The sequence below is a fragment of the Acomys minous genome, assembly GCF_964271855.1.
Source record: "Acomys minous genome assembly, chromosome: 1".
Lineage (NCBI taxonomy): Eukaryota > Metazoa > Chordata > Mammalia > Rodentia > Muridae > Acomys > Acomys minous.
Genome location: NC_140483.1, coordinates 11,759,063 through 11,779,196, shown reverse-complemented (window position 1 = coordinate 11,779,196; position 20,134 = coordinate 11,759,063). Strand labels below are relative to the sequence as shown.

The window sequence follows — 20,134 nt, the reverse complement described above, 5'->3', positions numbered from 1 at the left end:
TCAAACTTGCTTTGTAGACAAGGATGACCTTATACTTTTGATCTTCCTGTCTCCACCTCCTAAGTATTAACATGACAGCTGAACACAGCACAACCTGGTTTGTGAGGGGCTGAGGAAGAAACCCAGGACCTTATGTACACTGGGCAAACACTCTGCCAAGCAGGGCACATCCCCGTTTGTGACTGAGATACCCTTCCTCTCCTTTACTGCCTGTTTTTTCTTGCTGTAGATGCAAGAGTCATGAAATTTCCTCCCACCGGGGCCATCCAAATACACACAGGACAGCCCTCCCTGACATGTTCCCAGATGCTCTCCGTGCCCTTCTGCACTGCAGGAACCTGGACGCTTGCCTCGCACAGTCTGCTGTGGGGACTCTATGTGTGCTGCCCAGCCTGCAGAGAAACAGTAAACAAGCGGGAAGTTCCTGGCCTGCTCCCAACATGGCGGGGATTCTGTGGAGTTTGAGGAATCATAGCACCGCAGTCATTGGTGCCATCACACCTTTTGGCTAAGCACCCATGGTTCCCAACCACTTGGCACTAGTATTGAGACTTGCTCCAGTTTGCTTTTAGTCAGGACTGACAGACAGGCAAGGGCACCTCTCACAGATGTCACTAGGTACACTTAGCCACCGGCCCAGAGAACGGACTTCACTGACCAACCACCTCGGTGAACATGAAGCAGGATGTGAGGGAGAGAAAGAAGGAAGAGAAATTGGGAGCAGGGGGAGGGAACTTGGGCAGACTGGCCAGACCAACCCAGGAAGGCAGCAGCAGAGAATCCTCAAGGCCCAAATGCTGGGAAAACATACCAGCCCACACACAGTTCCTGGTCGTCATCGGGCCCCATGGCTCTCTCCTGGCCTTTCCTGCCTGGGCCTCACATTCTTGTCGGTCTGGGTGGGCCTGCTGCAGGGACACCCCCAGTGCTTGGATTATGGACCACCCTTCCGTCCTTCTCTCCACCTGGAGTTTTGCTCTGACTATGACTCCTTTGGCTGTTGCGATCGGCGCAAGGACCACCGCATCGCTGCCCGGTACTGGGACATCATGAACTACTTTGACCTGAAGGGTCACGAACTGTGTGGAGGTTACATTAAAGACATCCTTTGCCAGGTGGGTCTGAGTATTGTTTTATGAGGAGGAGAGGGGCCTAGGTTGGAAAAGCTTTAGATGCTGGCTGAATGGCAGATCCTGGGGTGAGATATTCCTGCCAGATGTCTTCCTGGAGAGCTGGACGAGAGGGTGTACAGTGGTTCCCTGTACTCTTCCCTCTGGGGTCCCCCCCACCCCCCAGACAGCAAAGAGGTCTTCATGGAGTTCTCAGTGCAGCGGCTCCATCCTTACAAGGACCAGAGAGCTGGGCACAGTATTCCTGTGGCATTTATGCGTCATGCAAGGGAGGGGGTGGTAACACCTGCCAGAGTGGGTGCTTTGCCAAGGGGGTGTCTCTTGTGACAGTGGTGGCAGCATGGATTGGGGTCTTGTCTGCAGAGCTCCTGAGCTGGATGGAGAGAGCCTCAAGTTGCTGGGAAGCAATGACTCAGAATTTCTCATCTCCAGGCTCACTGGCAGCCAAAATCAACATGTAGGAGGCATCACCTTAGTTGAGCTGGGCTTGAAGCCCCAAAGGTACAAGCTGCACATACACACACCAATCTGTGGGAAGAGGGGTCCAATGAGAGAAGCCACAGCAAGAAAGCAGCACTCTTGGATCAGTCCAGGCTGATTTTAACCTGACACCTTCCAGGGCATCCTAGTGCTATTGTGTGGCTGTCCTGGGGCATCTTTTCCCACCATGGCCACTGTTCCCAAGTAGCGTGGCCTCCTCAGCTCTATGTATGGGCACAGACTGCCCAGGCAGGAATCAGTATAATATGACACAGAGGACAGACACCTGGGTGGCATTGCTCTAGGGCTCTGCTCTCATGCTAGGGCACCATCCCCCTAGCTGTTTCCTGGAGGTTTGACTCTGAAATGAGCATGGTGTGTGTGTGTGTGTGAGTGTGTGTGTGTGTGTGTGTGTGTGTGTGTGTATTGGCTGGAGGTCACTGCCAGTCATCTTCCTCTTTTTCTCTTCACCATATGTTTTGGGGGACAGGATTTTATGAAATTGGAACCCCCTGATTCAGGTAGGATGGCTAGCTAGTGAGCTCCGGAGAGTCTGTCTTTGCCCCAGTGCTGGAATTAGAGTGCAATACCAGGCTGCAGTCCAAATACAGGTCCTCATGTTTGCAAGCAAGCACTTTAGTATTTGAGCCATCTCCTCAGGCCCAGAAGTTGGGCTTTTACAAGTAACATGGGAACGTTCTTTCTGAGATGTCCTGTCCTGATGATCTCCCTCCCTCCCCACCTCCTCTTGGATTCAAAAAGCGACATTCAGCTGCTCTCTTGTACCATGGACTTGAAGACTAATATAACCTAGCTGTGTTTATGTGTTAAACTATACAAGGCCATTCCCCCCACTGTGTGTGGTTATACCTGAGATGGCTCTGCCAGCTGTTATGGCCCTCACCCTTCTGGAATCGTGTGTTGGCTCCAGGTCTCAGGACGACTTGAGTACATCACACCAGAGTAAAGTACAGCATCGTGTCTGACCCATTTCTGTAATTGTTTTCTGAACTCTGGGAATTGTGAGCTCCATGAGGACTTGAGTGTGCCCTTTGCTCGTGGGGCTTGCACACAGGAGAGGTGCAATGGGGCAGTCATACAGCAGAACCCTTTCTGGGTCCAAATCTCTCCTCTGGAGAAACACTGGCTCAGTTCCTGAGCTGAGCCAAAACAACTTTGCAAGCTTGGAACGGCTGCCTGAGAGTGTTCCAGGGTGACGGTCATACTTCTGCTCCCAGCTTCTGTCCCCAAGTATTTAATTATTTCACCATTATCTCTCCCCGCTTCCTTTCTTTCATACAGGGGTGAGCTGACACTCAGGCAAGTGGGCCATCTTGCTTTGTAGTAGCTCCTCTGATACATAGCCTCAGTTGAGCCAGACAGTCTGGGAGAAGATGCTTTCCATCTCTGGGTTTCTTTGTTTCCCCTTAGCCTGGTAACCAAGGGCTTGCTCTATAGTGTCCAACAAGGGGACGTGACAGCAGTGAGACTCTAATATACACAAAAAGTGCTGCTGGTCCAGTCACACAGGCTGCTTATCTGGGAGAGCTTCAGCGGTCTGAGGTGCTTGGCTGACAGACTCACATCTTCCCTAATGCTCCAAATTCTGTCCTTTAAACACGAGGCCTTAGTTGCTTTTCTACTGCTGTGATAAAGCACCATGGCCAAGGCCACTTACAGTAGAAGACATTTAATTTGGCTTATGGTTTCAGAGGCTTAGAGTCCATCATGGTGGAGTGAAGGACCAGCTGAGAGCTCACCTCCTGATCCACAACCACAAGGCAGACAGAGAGGGTGGGGAGGGAGAGGAAGAAGGAAAGGGAGAAGGGAGGGAGAGAGGGAGGGAGGGAGAGACCACCCCCAGTAGCATACATCTTCCAACAAGGTCATAGTCCTTCCTAAATAGTCCCACCAACCGAAGGCCAAATATTCAAATATATGACTGGGAGCCATTCTCATCCAACTCACAACTGTTCATTTTACTTTTCAAGTCTCAGTAGCCTGCCTGTCAACACTGCAGGGAGCTGAGGTTTGGCCCAAGAATTCTGTTGTCTCCTGAAATTGCTATGGTCCAGGAGGTCAGATAACATACACTCTTTTGGACATTTAATCCTTATATACTTTTGTATAGTACAATCTCATTACTGAAAAGCCAAAATTGAAAGAGAAACCTACAGCATCCAGCATAGTGCTTTGCCTGCACCAAGCACAAATATTTAATATATGAAGAAGTTGCTAAGCATTTTAGCCTCTGGGAGCAGCACATCAAATAGCCATTTTGATTATATAAGGTTGAATTGTTAAATATTTTAAGCATGAAGAAGCATAGAATATGAACTATTAATACTAGGTATGCAGGTTTAATAGACATGGAACATGCCATGTTGCTTCCCCTTGAGAAAAGGGAGGACTGAAAAATGTGATATTGTCTTTAAAAAAATGTATTTCCAGGGATGGAGAGGCACTTCAGGTGTTAAGAGAACTGGCTGTTCTCATAGAGGACCACGGTTTGGTTCCCAGCACCCACATGGTGATTCAGAGCTGTTTCAGGGGATCTGATGTGCTCTGTTGGCCTCTGTAGATGCCTGAACACAGATGGTGCATGTAAAACTCACTCAGGCATTCACACACATACATACATAAAAGTAAATCATTAAAAATATTCATCTATCATTTAATATAATTTTAAGTGTCAAGAACAAAGCTATTGACAGTTGTGATACTTACACAAGATCTAACAGCCTGTTGTGGAACAGAGATGGACTCAGGGGACTCCAGCCCCTGAGGATTCATATCTGGCTAATGGCTGGTCATAGAGGGAGAAGCATTTTCTTCAGTGGTGTAATCACTAACAAGGTGTCTTGTTCCTATACACCAGCCCTTGCCCATTCTCTGCATACAGAGCTAATAAAACTCCTTGCCCTCCTTCCCCCCTCTCTTACACACACACACACACACACACACACACACACACACACACACACATACATATATACACACACGACAGTAGATGGGGTGCTAGTTGGAAAGATCAGTGAGAATGGGAAGGGAACAGGAGAGGTCATCTGATGAATTATGACAAAAATATGACACAAAATGTCATGATGAAACCCATCATTACATACGGCTTAACGTATGCCAATACACATTTTGAAAAAGAACTAAGTTATTGAAATGCTAGACACAGTGTAGTGAATATGCGAGGATTTTTCTCCAGGCGCATTAACTATATCAAAAATTTGGGTTCTAGAGAAATGATTAACAGCAATTTGTACGCAAGTCTCCAGAAAAATCTCTAAGATCATTTTTTGCTTTTTTCTTTTTCCCCTTGCTCGAATTGAGACCAAGCTTTCTGTTCTTTCTCCAGGAGTGCTCTCCCTATGCAGCCCATCTCTACGACGCCGAGAACCCCCAGACACCGCTCCGGAACCTTCCTGGTCTCTGCTCTGACTACTGCTCTGCCTTCCATCACAACTGCCATTCTGCCATCTCCCTGCTAACCAGCGACCGCGGCCTCCAGGGGTCCCATGAAAAAGATGGCGCTCGCTTCTGCCACCTCCTCAACCTTCCTGATGAGGACTACTGCTTCCCCAATGTGCTGAGGAACGATCAGCTCAACCGTAACCTGGGAGTGGTGGCCGAGGACCACCAGGGCTGCCTGCAGCTCTGCCTGGCCGAGGTGGCCAATGGGCTGAGGAACCCTGTGTCCATGGTCCACGCTGGGGATGGCACCCACAGCTTCTTTGTTGCGGAACAAGTAGGAGTGGTGTGGGTTTACCTCCCTGACGGGAGCCGCCTGGAACAGCCCTTCCTGGATCTCAAGAGCATGGTGCTGACCACACCGTGGATCGGGGATGAGAGAGGCTTTTTGGGGCTGGCTTTTCATCCCAAATTCCGCCACAACCGCAAGTTCTATATTTATTATTCATGCCTGGGCAAGAGGAAGGTGGAGAAAATCCGGATTAGTGAGATGAAGGTTTCCCTCTCTGACCCTAACAAAGCAGACCCCAAATCAGAGAGGTGAGGCAATCTTATGAGAACCTGGAACTGTGCTCCCCAATGATGCCCATCTACTGGGGTGGTAAAAAAGGGATGGGCCTGGTGTTGGAACACTTGCCTAAAATGGTAAGAAAACAAGCTGGACAGATGGCTCAGGGGCTAACAGCAGTGGCTGTTCTTGCAGAGGACTGGTATTCAGTCCCCAGCACCACACAGTAGCTCACCCTTTCTAATTCCAGTCCCAGGGATATGGCTCCCCTTCTGGCATCTACAGGTACTGCATGCAGGTAGTGCATATACATTACTTACAGGAAAAAAACTAATACATGTAAAAAACGTTGAGGAAAGAGTCACTTCTGATGAATGAGGACAACCTGGATAGCTCTATAATAAAGCTTTGCTATGAGTATAGTTCTCACTTTACCTCGCCTAGGTAGAGTCACGCTTGTTGTGTTTACAAAAGAGAAGCCAGGGCTGGCAGCCTAAGGGGATTTAAAAGTGAGTATAGATCATATATTAAATACAGTACTGGCCCCTAATTAATTGTGTGGCCACTAGGTGCGCGTGGGATTTCTCACCGCACAGGAGCAATGGCACAAGACCATACAGTGCTGGTGTATGGCGCTGTAGCTTCATTCTGTTGCTGTGACAGAGGCTGTGACCAAAACAAGTCAGAGGAGGGAAGCCTTTACTTGGCTTATACTTCAGGCCACAGTCCATTACTGAGGGAAAGCAGGGCAGGAACTTAAAGGCAGGCCTGCTTGTTGTTGCATACAGCGTTACCTCCAGCCGAGGAACTCATTTCATAGGCAGTAGGTCCAGCAGGAACAACAGTGGACGCTGCTCCATAGCTGGGTTATAACTCAGCAAGCTTCCAGATAGAGCCCAGGACCATCCGTCTAAGGATGGTCTGTCCACAGTGGGCTGTGCTCTCCCACATCAACTAACAATCTAGATAGTCCCTTCCAAACACGCCCACAAGGCAATCCAAGGAGTCAGTCCCTCAAATGAGACTCTCCACTCGGATGACTCTAGACTGTGTCAAGCTGATCACCAGGACAGATGAGGCGCTAGCTTTCTAGCTGGCTCCAAGAGCATCCTTTGTCTTTCTCTCACTCTGCCTTCTCCCCTTTTTCTGGTCCTGGCTCTTTTCTCATCTGCCTTAGCTAGGGTTTCTATTGCTGTGAAGAGACACAATGGCCATGGTAGCTCTTATAAAGGACAACATTGAACTGGGGCTGGTTTACAGTTTCAGAGGTTTAATCCAGTGTTGTCATGGCAGGAAAGCATGGCAGTGTGCAGGCAGACAGGGTGCTGGGGAAGGAGCTGAGAGCTCTACATCTTGATCTGAAGGCAACAGGAAGGTAGACTGAGACACACTGACCAGACTTGAGTTTCTGAGACCTCAAAGCCCACCCCCAGTCACTCACTTCCTCCAACAAGGCCACACCTACCCCACCAAGGCCACGCCTCCTAGTAGCTAACAGTCACACTTGCTATGGAGCTATGGGGCCATTTTATTCAAATCACCACACAATCACAGAAAGGCTAAAGGACTGGTAAGGAAGGAACGTGGAGTTCTGGCGGGACAGAGGGTAAAGGCAAACCGTAGAGAGGGGTGGCTGTTACCCTGGCCCTAACTCAGCTTGTGAGCTCATGGTACAAAAGGAGAAAGATCCACAAAGGGCTGGAGATGTGGCTCAGTGGTAGACTGCTTGCCTGCCATGTGAAAAGGCACTAGGTTCAATCCCCACTACTAAAAGAAATAAAGATTCACACAAGAACTACACCAAGAGGGTGGGAGAGGTGGCTTAGTGGTTAAGGCACTGGCTGTTCTTCCAGAAGACCTGGGTTCAAATCCCAGCACCCACACAGCAGCTCACAACTGTTAAGTCCAAGATCTGACACTCTCATATAGACATACATGCAGGCAAAACACCAGTGCACATAAAATAAAGGTAAATTAAAAAAAAAAAGAATGACACCAAGAAACCTGGGGCCCCCTCAGAGCCCCAAACCTCCTACTTTGTAGTCCTTGGAGACTGAAGCCCAACTTGGTTAGCTTTGCAGACCTTGGTGGCAGGATCAGCAACTTCTGGGTGTCTCAAGAACATGCAGCTTCAGCCATGCCAAAGCCAATGTGGGGTTTCCTTTTCTCTTCCAGGGTCATCTTGGAGATAGATGAACCAGCCTCAAACCACAATGGTGGACAGCTTCTCTTTGGCCTGGATGGCTATCTGTATATATTCACTGGGGATGGAGGCCAGGCTGGGGATCCCTTCGGCAAGTTTGGAAATGCGCAGAATTTGTAAGCTGGGTAGAGGCTGCACCCCTCTCTGTTCTTTTGAGAGCATCTCTGGTACACTGTTCTTCACGGAGTCAAATGTAGAGGATCTAATCCCTCCCCTGGAGCCAATGAGAGGAGCCTTTGGATTACTGTCCTATCAAAACACATACAGATCAATGTGTTAGCTAATATAAATGCTTAATGGGCTGGAGAGATGGCTCCATGGTCAAGAGCACTTACTGCTCTTCCAAAGGTCCTGAGTTCAATTCTCAGCACCCACAAAACAGCTCACAACTGTCTGATGCCATCTTTTGGTGTGCAGATGAACATGCAGACAAAGTACCCAGATACATAAAACAAACAAACAAACAAACAAACAATTAATGTGGCCAGGCTTGGTCATACACACCTTTAATCCCAGCATTTAGGAAGCAGAGGCAGGCAGATCTCTGCATATTTGAGACCAGCTTGGTCTTCATAGTGAGTTCCAGGGCAGCCAGGGCTACAGAGTGAGACTCTGTCTCAATAAATAGATAAACAAAGAAATGCTTATTATTACTGTCACAGTGCGGTGTAGAGAAAAACTTAAAAGTTAAGTGTATGTTAGCAGGACGCTCTACAACAACAGCCATTAAATTTGAGTAAACGGGCACATCCTAGTCTCTATGTTAGGCCCAGAGACACATGAGAAGTCAGCTAATGAGAGCTGATATAAACTGAGTGCCTGTCGTGTTGACAGTGCCTGCCGCTTATCCTATACTTGAGAATGTATGGCACACTGAAAGGGCAAGACAATTTTAATCTGTTTTAATTATCTCTCTTCTATGAAGTATAGGGATCATGGTTTCCATTTAAAGCTGGGAAAAGGGCACAGTAGGTAAGTGGCAGAGCCTGGGACTTGGACGCTGGCATCAGAGGCCATCGATGCCATCTGTGCTGCCTGTCAGGGTCACGGGCTCCTTTTCCCCTTTGCTCTTGGGAGCACTTGTTCTCACTATTCCTAGGAGTAAAATATTAACTCTTGTCACACTAAGCTAGTATCTGCTGGATGCTCTCATTCAGGGATGTCACTGAGCACATAACAGCTCATTAAAATGTATTGTCGCAGCAGCATCACAGCCCAGCAGTCAAACCCACTGGAGGGCCTCTCAAAAAAAAAAAGTCTGTTCTTTTTCCAGAACACACTGCTATCTGGGGAAAAAGAAAACCATTATTTACTTCCAGATTTATAACATTAGACCAAATTGGAGACCACCCATCATTAAAATAGAAAACAAAAGCTTCAAATTACTCAGGGTCACATGGTACAGGATCATGTCACATTTGCTAGTAGACCCTCTTGAGCCAGAGATGAGGAACTCTTAAACATCTTGTACATTTCTAAAAGGACCAAGTGGGTTACTTCGCCCTGTGGGATTCCTAGCTGACTCCTGGCATCAGCTCACAGTGGCCTTCCTGGTTCTCTTTTCTGGCCCTTTGCCTTTCTTACTTGTGCCCTCGCTCACCTGGGCCTATTTCTTGGCCTTTTGTCTTCCAGAAGTTCTCTGCTGGGAAAAGTGTTAAGGATTGATGTGAATGGGGCAGGCATGGGTGGCCAACGGTACCGAGTGCCCCTGGACAATCCTTTTATTTCTAAGCGGGGCGCCCACCCTGCCGTCTATGCCTACGGGGTCAGAAACATGTGGCGCTGTGCTGTGGACCGAGGGGACCCCATCACACGGCAGGGCCGAGGTCGGATGTTCTGTGGAGACGTGGGGCAGAACAAGTTTGAAGAAGTTGACCTCATCGTTAAAGGCGGGAACTATGGCTGGAGGGCAAAGGAAGGGTTTGCCTGTTATGACAAGAAACTTTGTCAAAATGCTTCCTTGGGTAAGTAAGACGCTGTCTGGGTGGAGATAGGGAAAGCCAAACTGAGTGTCCTGAAGGTTGTCTCCATGGTGGCTTGTTGGTGGGCTATGGGATGGTACCCCTATACTGCCCCAGACAGTCACACCAAAGACACTTGGGCGATGCTTGTTTGAAAGTTGATCCCCACTGGGCATGGTAGTACTTGGCTAGAATCCCAGTACTGGAGGCAGAGGCTGAAAAATGTGAATTCAGAGCCAACCTGGGCTCCATAAGTGGTTCAAGGCCAGTGCGTACCCTGCAGGGGGCGGGGAGTAGCTCCCTAAGGTTAGCGGGTCAGCTGTTTTCTATCTCTCTGGGGCTGCCTTACAGCGACAGGAGCTTTGACTGCTACTGTGTGCCTCATTTTTGTTTCTGCTTCTTAAGACAGTGTCTGAACACGCCTAAGTTGACCTTGACTTTGAGCCCATGATCCTCCAGCCTCAGCCAAATGACTGCTGGGAACACCCAGCCTTTTCTGTTTTCACAAAACCCTTCTCCCTATAGCGACCTCCTTTGCTTGGAGCACTGGAACACTTGTCCTGCTTTATGGGATGGAATGTTGACCAACTCCGGAATAGAAAATAAAGGCAATTGATATTGATTTGGGGCCAGTGAGATGGCTCAGACTACAAAGGTGCTGGATGCCAAACGTGATGACCTGAGTTGATCCTGGGACCTACGTGGTGGAAAACTTGAACCAATTCCCAAAAGCCATTCTCACAAATGCTCACAAATAAATGCAATATATATATTTATTTATATATTTATTTATTTATATTTATATTTAAAGATTGACTTATATGGTGTATGCCAGACATAATGCATTTACATTTTGGGCAATCTGGGGCACAGAGACTAACTAGGACTTTAAAGAAGTTCCTTGAGTGGCTTTTAGGCATACTATTTTAAGAATCACTGGGCAAGCAAACTTGGTGGCTGCTCAGGCTTTAAAAACAGTCACCCAGTTGGAACAGTCCACTAAAATGGTATTCCACATATGCAAGAAGGGGAAAGCAGTTTCTGAAAATCAACAATCAAGGAGTATTGAAGAGCTCCACCTGCTTCAAAGTTGAGCACTGTCGGTCACCTCCTTCCCCTCCCTCCCCCGCCCCTCCTCTTCCTCCTCCTATCCCTACCCCTCCTCCTCCTTCTCTTTGTCCTCCTCCCCCTCCCCTCTTCCTCCTCCTTCTCCTCTTCCACCTATTCCTCCCCCTCCCCCTCCCCCTCCTGAGATGGGGTATCACATAACCCAGGATGGCTTTATGCTCATTGACTCTTCTGCCTCCACCTGAGTCTCAAGACAATAACACCTGAGTATCTGTCCTGAGAGGGGCAGATGAGCCTGGTGTCAGGGAGGGGATTTGGGGGACTTGGGGGTCTAATGGGAAGCTTGCATACTGTGGCTAGTCTGTTGAGAAAAAGGGTTTAAAAGCTAAATCAAGCCGGGCGTGGTGGCGCACGCCTTTAATCCCAGCATTGGGGAGACAGAGGCAGGCGGATCGCCGTGAGTTCGAGGCCAGCCTGGTCTACAAAGCAAATCCAGGACAGCCAAGGCTACACAGAGAAACCCTGTTTCGAAAAACAAAACAAAACAAACAACAACAACAAAAAACCCCAAAACCAAAACCAAACAAAAAAAGCTAAATCAGACAACTGAGTTAATAAGTCCATGTCTGATTCCTTAGAACTCTCCACTCGGGTCATGATTGTCACTCTTTTTTCCTTGGTCCCCACAGATGACATTCTGCCCATCTATGCTTATGGCCATGCTGTGGGGAAGTCGGTCACTGGAGGGTATGTCTACCGTGGGTGTGAATCTCCCAATCTCAATGGCCTTTACATCTTCGGGGACTTCATGAGCGGGTAAGGAAGTGGTTGCTTGTTTTTGAGACAGGGTACTGCTGATCCTGACTGACCTGCAGCTTTCTATGTGGAACAGAATGGCCGCAAACTTGTGGTGATCCCCTTGCCTCTTAGAGGTGTACCTCACTACGCTCAGTTAAGGCTCAGTGCTCGTACTCAAGGATCCCTGATTGTAGGTGGGAAAATAATCTGTGGAGTGGAAATTCAGATTCCTACAACATAAGGTTTTCTTTTTCATCTAGCCGACTTATGGCTTTGCAGGAAGACAGGAAAACCAACAAATGGATGAAACAAGACATCTGCCTGGGCAACGCGTCCTGTGCCTTCCCTGGGCTGATCAGCGCATACAACAAGTTCATCATCTCCTTTGCTGAAGACGAAGCAGGTAACGTGTGCGAGCCCTGTTTGGCTGCTCTTCCATAACCACGAGGGCATTGGCGACACACTTCTCGCCACTTAAACAGCCACTGTCACTTCTCTCACGGTGATCCTTGAGCTGAGTTTCATAACACATGGGGTAATTAGTAACCACAGTGCCCAAGTGATGCAGCCATATTTCCAGTGTCACAAGGGAGGAAACATTGGTTATTGATTTCACCCTGCCGTGGTGAAAGAGCACTTGGCCTTGTGAGGGGCACCTCAAGGTCTGTGCTCTCGTCTCTGACTTCGGAGTGGCTCATGTCCTCCCCGAGTGCTGATTTTATTCTAAAACAATGATGAGAGTGTGAGCAGAGCCCCAGGGGGCAGACTAAACATTCAGGCTCTTTGGTGGTTTGGGAAGAGGTGTGTGGTCACTGATTGGGTTAGGGTCTTCCTGACTCTGCCAAGAGTTTGTGAGGAAAGAGACGTGGATGTAAAGGAGTATGGGTTGGGGTAGGCAGGGGGTATGCAACAAGGCAAATGATTACTTAACAGAAGACACCAGGTACATGCTAAGGGTAGCATTGACCATTGAAGCCAAGGCATGTACTCATGTTTGAGGAACACGTATGGCCCTAAAATGATGTAGCCAGAGGATTCATCTTAAATATCAGAATCCCATTAATTAATGCTTTGTTTTGAAAGGTTAAAGTTTCAAATTTTAAAGAAATTCCATTTTGTTTACCTAAGTATGCATAGGATCGTTTTGTCTAGTCATGCTTTTAAGTGGCAAAAAGTAATAAGATGATGTCTTGGGCTGGGGATGTAGCTCAGTTGCTAGAGTACCTAGGACCCTCAGTACAGACCTGTAGTGCCAATATTTAGGAGAGGATGTAGGAGAATCCGAAATTCAAGGGCATCATTGGTCTAGGGGAGACTGATCTGGTTATATGAGACCTTATCTCAAAACACAACACAACATACAGGCATGCACACACACACACACACACACACACACACACACACACACAGAGAGAGAGAGAGAGAGAGAGAGAGAGAGAGAGAGAGAGAGAGAGAGAGAGAGAGAGACAAACAGAGAGACAGAGAGACAGAGACAGAAAGAGTGAAAAAGAGCAAAACCCAGTATCTGAGTCTCCCAGACACCTGAGATTCTCTATAGGTGTGAAGCCAGGGCTGGGTGAGTCCCTGACTTTAGGCTTTTCCACTCAGAGCCTCCAGGTGGCTGCCCAGGAGTATATAATAAAGAAATCCACTCTGCTCCCTTTCTTTTCCTCTCAGCTCGCTGCTGGATAGACACTTTGAGAGGAACATTCTATATGAGCAGAGGGTTATTTTGGAAAATTCAAGAATCTTAAATAGAAAAGGTCTGTGAGTTGCAAGTTGGGAATCCAAACACATAAAGAAGCAGAGAAGCCCCAGGCTGCCAAGAGGCTGCTCAGGGAAGAAGGATGGAGCAGGGCAAGCTATTCGTGCACCCCGATGGGGCTCCTCTGCTGGACGCCCCCCCCCCAAAAAAGGTAGATAGAGCTGGAAAGCGCAGACCTGGCCCGCCTAGAGGGGCACATCTCTGCGGCTTGCTTCTCTGCAGCAGAGCTTAGATCCCTGGCTTTGGAGGTTTGGCTGCAGAGCCTATAGGCATCTGTCAGAAGGGAAAACAGCCACTCCTAGTCAACAAAGCTAGTATCCCTGGGTGAATTCTGGGAAGAGGGACTTGGCCAAGGCTTTGCCCTGAGGCAGAGGAGCTGCCCCAGGTAAGCTCCTTCCTCTTGTGCCTTAGCAAAGCAGGCTCAGCTGGGCGTGGTGGCACACGCCTTTAATCCCAGCACTCGGGAGGCAGAGGCAGGCGGATCGCTGTGAGTTCGAGGCCAGCCTGGTCTACAAAGTGAGTCCAGGACAGCCAAGGCTAACACAGAGAGACCCTGTCTCGAAAAACAAAAAAAAACAAAAAACAAAAAAACAAAGCAAAGCAGGCTCCACATTGTGTTCTTTGCTATTCTGTCCCACAGGGACTCTTCCAGATAAGAATACTGTTTCCTCCATCAGCTCTGAACACACTATTTTCCACTGGAATGAGACTGCCTTGGCTCTTGCCACATATTAGTAGTGGAGCTCTTAGACGTGACTTTTGGTGTTATTGAAGCAAGGCTGAGTGAATGGCTGGCCCAGAGCTTTATCCATGGCCCAGTTTGCTGGCTGACCCAAGTAAGGGCTGGCCTAAGCAAGGATGCTTGCAGCAAGTAAGTCCCACTGCAGGAGAGCTATCTTTCTCATGAAATAGATATTAAGGGGATGGAAAGATGGTAAAGGTGTCACTAAGCCTGACAACCTGAGTTCCATCCAGGGACCCAAGGAGAGAATGATTCCTGCAGCTTGTCCCCCAACTTCCACATATGTGCTGTGGCATACACACTTCTCTCATACAAGTAAGATGTAAATCAGATACTCAGAATGTTAGCTGGGGATCAGATAAAATTTTCCTTTTGTATTTTCCTCCTAAATATAGAACCGGAAGTCTATGGCATCTTCAAACATACATATCACACAAGCTGTAGTCATGTAAAGTAAGACAGCCCCACCTGTAGGTGTTACTTTTTTAAACTCTATTTTATTTGGGTATCTTATGCCTCTACCTCCCTTCCAAACCCTCAACCCTAGGTAGAAGTGAAAGAAGGTTAGAAGGAAAGGCGGACACAGACATCTTTAGATTCAGTTCTGGCTGGTTAGGGCTGTCAAGTTCTTTGGGTACATACCAGTCTCTGTCATGAGGATGTGCAGTGTCCAGCAGAAGCAGCAGCCTTCTTCTCTCTCCATCTGCCTCCTTGAAGCATCCTTCCCCTCTCTGGGCTCTGATATTTATACCCTCTCAGAGCCCTCAGAATTAAAGCAACCACAGCTGGCCAAGACCACGGCCCTCTCTGAGCAGCACAAGGCAATGACCAGCGGTGGACAAACTAAGTCAGTCCCATATCCCACACTTGGGACTAAAAACAACTATCTGTTTACATAATATAACTGAGTTTTTTTAAAGAAACTGAAAATTCTACTACATGTCCCCCTTTTTATTAAAAATAATGGCTTTTTCTTTAACATCAATAAGCTATATACAATAAGATTAACTATGAGAATTATCAGGTAAGAATTGCATTTACAGTGTTCAGTCCCTGTGTGATTGGCAATCTTAGAACGTATTCTCCTATCTGTCCTATCCTGGTGAGTCCAAAGTTCTATACCTAAATCACTTTTTTGTAACTTGCATTTATCAACCTAGAAACATCTTTTTAGACCTATAACATTGTCTCAGTTCCCAAACAACTGAGCTTAATTGTAGTAAGACTAATGACTGTCTGGTCTTCAACCCTATCAAAGGCTTGAGAAGGAAATAATATTAGCTAAGTATGTAGGACACATAGAGCAAACAGTTTCCAGAACCATAGAAGTGACAGAGACATCTGACTGCCCAGACAGCCATCAGAGGTCTCTCTGTGTCATTGAGGCATCCAATCTTTAGCGCACCAGCCGAGTATCTGACAGACTTTTCTGCGAAGCAGGAATTTTTAACTGGCCTACCTTGACTCTGCAAAGTTGGACAGTCAATTTCCCAGTGTCCTGCTTGTTCACAGTTTGGACAGATAGCCACTGTCAGCAGTTGAAGTAAGAACTTTTTTTTTTTTGTCCAGTGGCTATCTTGCCACACTTGTTTCTTGATGCCCATCACCTTCTTTGAAGTATACTAGGGGTGCTGCCAGGTGCAGACGCGTCTCTGTCAGAAAAGCCTTTTGTTATTAAAGCATCTTTAAATGCCGTATTCTGCAGATCTCTGAAGTGTTTGAAGACCACCTGTCTATCTTGGCGTATCTAAATAGACAAACATTGCCTGTTTCTAGCTATGTACTATCTGCCTAACCTTGAAAACATACACAAGAGACTAAATAAAGCTTATTTCTGTAATTAACTCAACTAGTATTTATCAAGACTACAAATAAGATTACCTATAGGTGACTAACTTCTAACTTGTATTTCTAATCACATTGAACAGTTTGCAATAGTTAGCTTTCATAAGATTAGAACTTTACATCATATTTTCAGATGAGCTGCATATGTACAATACATTAAGCAAGAGCTGAACAAAATAATCTTAAGTTTCTATCAATGTACAGTAAACTATATCGATGTATAATATCCGAGACTAGTAGATTCAATAATCTACTTTTCATCCTACCATCCCATCCCCATCCCCAACTTTAGGGCTTCTGTGTGGTTTGGAGGGTCCCTGCCAATGGTAGCTTGCATTCACAGATCATTTATCTGATGATGTTGGATGGTGTTTGGTGTTTCCAATCAGATAGTACAGTTGAATCCAGAACAGTTATAAACACATTTTATCAGTATATGAAGCCATGGTGTCTTCAATACTTGTCATGCTGGGCAGCCCAAGATCCTCACACTCTGCAGAGAAATGTATGGCCACTAATCTCCACAGATCTGAGGACAAAAGCTGTTGCATAAGGCTGTGGAACCATCACTTTTGCAACTTCATGACTGTCTTCCATAAAGCTGACAGGAAGTCATGTAAGCTGTATAAGTGAATTTACTAGAGTGTAACCTGCTAGCACTGGGTCAGGTTGACAAAGCTGAGGAGGTGCTTGCACCAGAGACAAGAAAGAATGGGGAGATGGCTCAGTCAGGTGCCTGCCATGTAAGCAAGCATGAAGACCTGAGTTCAGTTCCCCAACACTCAGGTAAAAACTGAGTGCAGTGGTGCGTAGCTGTAACCTCAGTGCTGCAGAGGCAGAGGCAGGTGGACCTAGCCAGCCTAGCCGGAACCTGTCTCAAAAAATAGAGACATTCAAAATCAACCTGTGGCCTCTGCGTGCTGATCTATACATGTGCATGTCACATATATGAAGCGGAGCTTCACTGAGGTGATAGAGAAAAGCTTGCTGGGTCCAGCAGCACACGTGTGGAGTGGCCTCCACTGGGCCTTGTCTGAGATAGTCTTTGGGGGTTCAAAGGTGAACTTTCCCCTCAAGAAGCCCGCAGGCCAGGGAGGTGCTGTCTGTCTGTCAGGAGTCCTTTGTGCTCACAGTGTTTTAGGGCCGCCATCACTTCATTCCACTGTTTTCTGTGTGTCCAGCCGTGCCTCAGTTCTGATGATATGGTGTTCCTGTTCCTAACTTCTGTTTCCTTAGGGGAGCTGTATTTCCTGGCCACCTCCTACCCAAGTGCCTATGCACCACATGGATCGATTTACAAATTTGTCGACCCCTCAAGGTGAGATTTGGTGTCATTTTCTTCTCAGGAATTAGCTCACAGATGGACTTACAGAGTGGTGCTTCCCTCTGAGGCTGCTTCCCAATCTGGGGCGGCAGTCAGTGGATGTGTGACAAATAGGCCTAGCCATTGCTTCACTTGACAACTGGGCCGTCTGTCTGTGTGGTCTCAGAAGTTCCTGGGAGAGGCTTAGTTGGCCCCCAAGGCTGTACCTTAGGGTAGCGTGTGGATTGGCACAGGGTGAGCCTGGTCTGGGCCGCCTCCACTGCACTCTGTTGCCGTGCACAGCTCTTGTCCTCCGGCCTGGTGCAGTCCAGCCTTTAGAGCACACTGGGTGGGGTGATAATATGCCTGGAGATGGAGTTCTCTGCTTTGGTACATTTAAAGATTTATTTTATGTATGAGGGCTCTGCCTGCATGTACACCTGCACGCCAGATGAGGGCATCAAGATTTCATTATAGGTGGTTGTGAGCCACCATGTGGTTGCTGAGGATTGAATTCAGAACCTCTGGAGGAGCAGTCAGGGCCCTCAACCTCTGAACCATCTCTCCAGCCCACAATCCTTTGGTACTTTTATGATTAGTTTGGCTAAGAAGTGACCTGAGCCCCCTCTTTCCCAAGAACAGCCCTGAGAGACCAGACAGAACCAGAAACCAGTGGTAAACTTTTGTGGTTGCTTTTCTTGAGAGGGGAGTCTCATATTATAGTCTATCTTGGCTTGGAACTCATTATGATTATGTAGTCTTAAACTCAAGGTAGTCCTCCTGCCTCAGTGTCCTGAGTGCTGGGATTATAGGTGTGAGTAACAAAGCTGGGCTTTCTTTTTTCCACCTATTTTCATGATGTCATTATTATCGCTGTGTGCCAGGGACCATAGGGAGCATTATGCACACACAGGCTGACAGAGAGTACCAAGAAGACAGAAGACCAAGGCCGTGCTAACATCCTTCTTCACTGCCTCCTGAAGGCACTGGGTGCCCTCTCTCCTCTCCACTGACTACATTCCTACCACAGCTACCCAGCCCTGTGGACAAGAGAGGACCAACCCCAGTTCTTATAAATATACACCCCGAGTTGGTTTCCTGACTGTGTCTTCCCAGTCTTGTGTCATCTCCCTTTCTGCCCATGTTTATAGGCGAGCCCCGCCAGGCAAGTGCAAATACAAGCCAGTGCCGGTGAAAACCAAGAGCAAGAAGATCCGGTTCCGGCCACTTGCCAGTGAGTCCCTTCCTGAGCTATGGGTTAGTCATTGGTGCAGCCACATCCTTAGCAAATAGACGGCAATACCCAGCATATGTGTGTGTGTGTGTGTGCGCGCGCGCGCGCGCATGCAGGAGACTACAGAGCCCAGAATGAGGCTTCAGATCCCCTGTGACTGGAGTTCCTGCTAGTTTTGAGTCACTGTGTGGGTCCTGGGAACTGAACCTGGCTCTTCAGCGATTGCAGCTAGTGCTCTTAATGGCTGAGCCGTCTTGAGCTCCAAGGCTCACAGTTTCTCTCTTAAGAGTTATGAGGGTTATTAACTTGCAGCTCAGTGCATACAGCTTTTCTGCAGACCAGAATTAACGGGACAGATACTGCTTCTACCTTGATCTGTTGTTTTCTCTTCACTCATCCATCCATTCATGTGATTGTTTGTGTATTCTTTCATTTGGCGATAATTAGTTAGCACTTACTTTGTGGGAGGTTCTGTACTAAGCCTGGGGATGCAGCAACGAGTGCTCAACACCTCTGACCTATACAAATCCCAAGTCACATGGCGGGGAGGAGAGGACAGAGAGAAACAGTATAGCTATAAGGTTCTGGTACAGAGGACATGCAGGGCACTGCGAGGGAGCCTAAGGTGAGAAATTCCTTTCCATGGTAAAACGGGAGTCACAGAAGGCTTCTAAGAGGATGGATACTGCCTTAGGCAGATGTCCCAGTACCACTTACCTCCAGACTGATTCCAATGCACAAAGGAAGGCATTTACTGCAAAGCCAGAGCGGGACATTAAAATAATATCAATAAAAAGAATTGATATCGCAGAACCCTCATGGCAAGCTGGATGTGGTGGCACTTAAGGTACCAGCTCCTCAGGAGGCTGAGGCAGGGAGATTGCTTGAGCCAGAGAGTTGGAGGTCAACCGGGAGAACTCTGGCGGGCTGCATCTCTTAGAAGGCTGTGAGGCTCCTTAGCGCTCTTTCACAGCTTCCTCGTGGGTGTAGGTTTCTCACTGAACTAAACTTACCTTCCAGCCACGGTCTTGGACTTGCTTAAGGAGGAATCACAGAAAGCGGCGGCTCGAAGATCATCCAATGCAACTTTAGCTTCTAGCTCAGGCCGGGTTGCATCTCAGAAGGGCTCCTCCGAGAAGCCAGCTTCTCCCACAAGCAGCAAGAAAACATTGCGAGGGCCTGGTAGCAAGAAGAAAGGCAGAGTGTGGTTCCCAGGGCCCCATGGCAAGCGGAAGCCGACTCTCGACAGACGCCGCGGTGGGATAGGGCAGGCAGCACGGAAGTCGCCAGGCAGAAGTCGCCCATGACCGGTTGGTGGAGTTGACCAATAAGACCTGAGATAGGGGAAGACCTCACAGAATCGGCTATTGGATCAGCAGGAAGCCTGGGTGGTGGGGGCAGGGCGGGCCGAGCTTAACTTCCACGTGTGTGGTCTTTCTCTTTCTGGGAAATCTTGCTGTCTACTGAAGAAATACGAGCCTGGTCTGTGGGCAGCGTTTCTGTGGGGGAGACCACAGCCTGCACGACCCCACACCTGGCTTATGACACGCTCTAATGTGCATACCTGCCAGGAATCTCATTTGACATCTCTTCAATCCGGGGCAATAAATCACCTTT

At 47.9% G+C, this 20,134-nt stretch overlaps 1 protein-coding gene across 1 annotated transcript; it reads left to right on the top strand.

Annotated features, from left to right (window-relative positions):
- Window positions 1-794: 794 nt before the first annotated feature.
- HHIPL2 (HHIP like 2) lies at window positions 795-19,884 on the top strand (the record flags this gene model as incomplete). Its single annotated transcript, XM_084800125.1, has 9 exons — window positions 795-1,115; window positions 4,978-5,630; window positions 7,774-7,917; window positions 9,434-9,765; window positions 11,520-11,646; window positions 11,889-12,031; window positions 17,217-17,298; window positions 18,435-18,517; window positions 19,538-19,884. The coding sequence occupies 9 exons, from the start codon at window positions 795-797 to the stop codon at window positions 19,822-19,824; spliced, it is 2,172 nt and encodes a 723-aa protein (XP_084656251.1). The 3' UTR covers window positions 19,825-19,884.
- Between the last annotated feature and the right edge of the window lie 250 nt (window positions 19,885-20,134).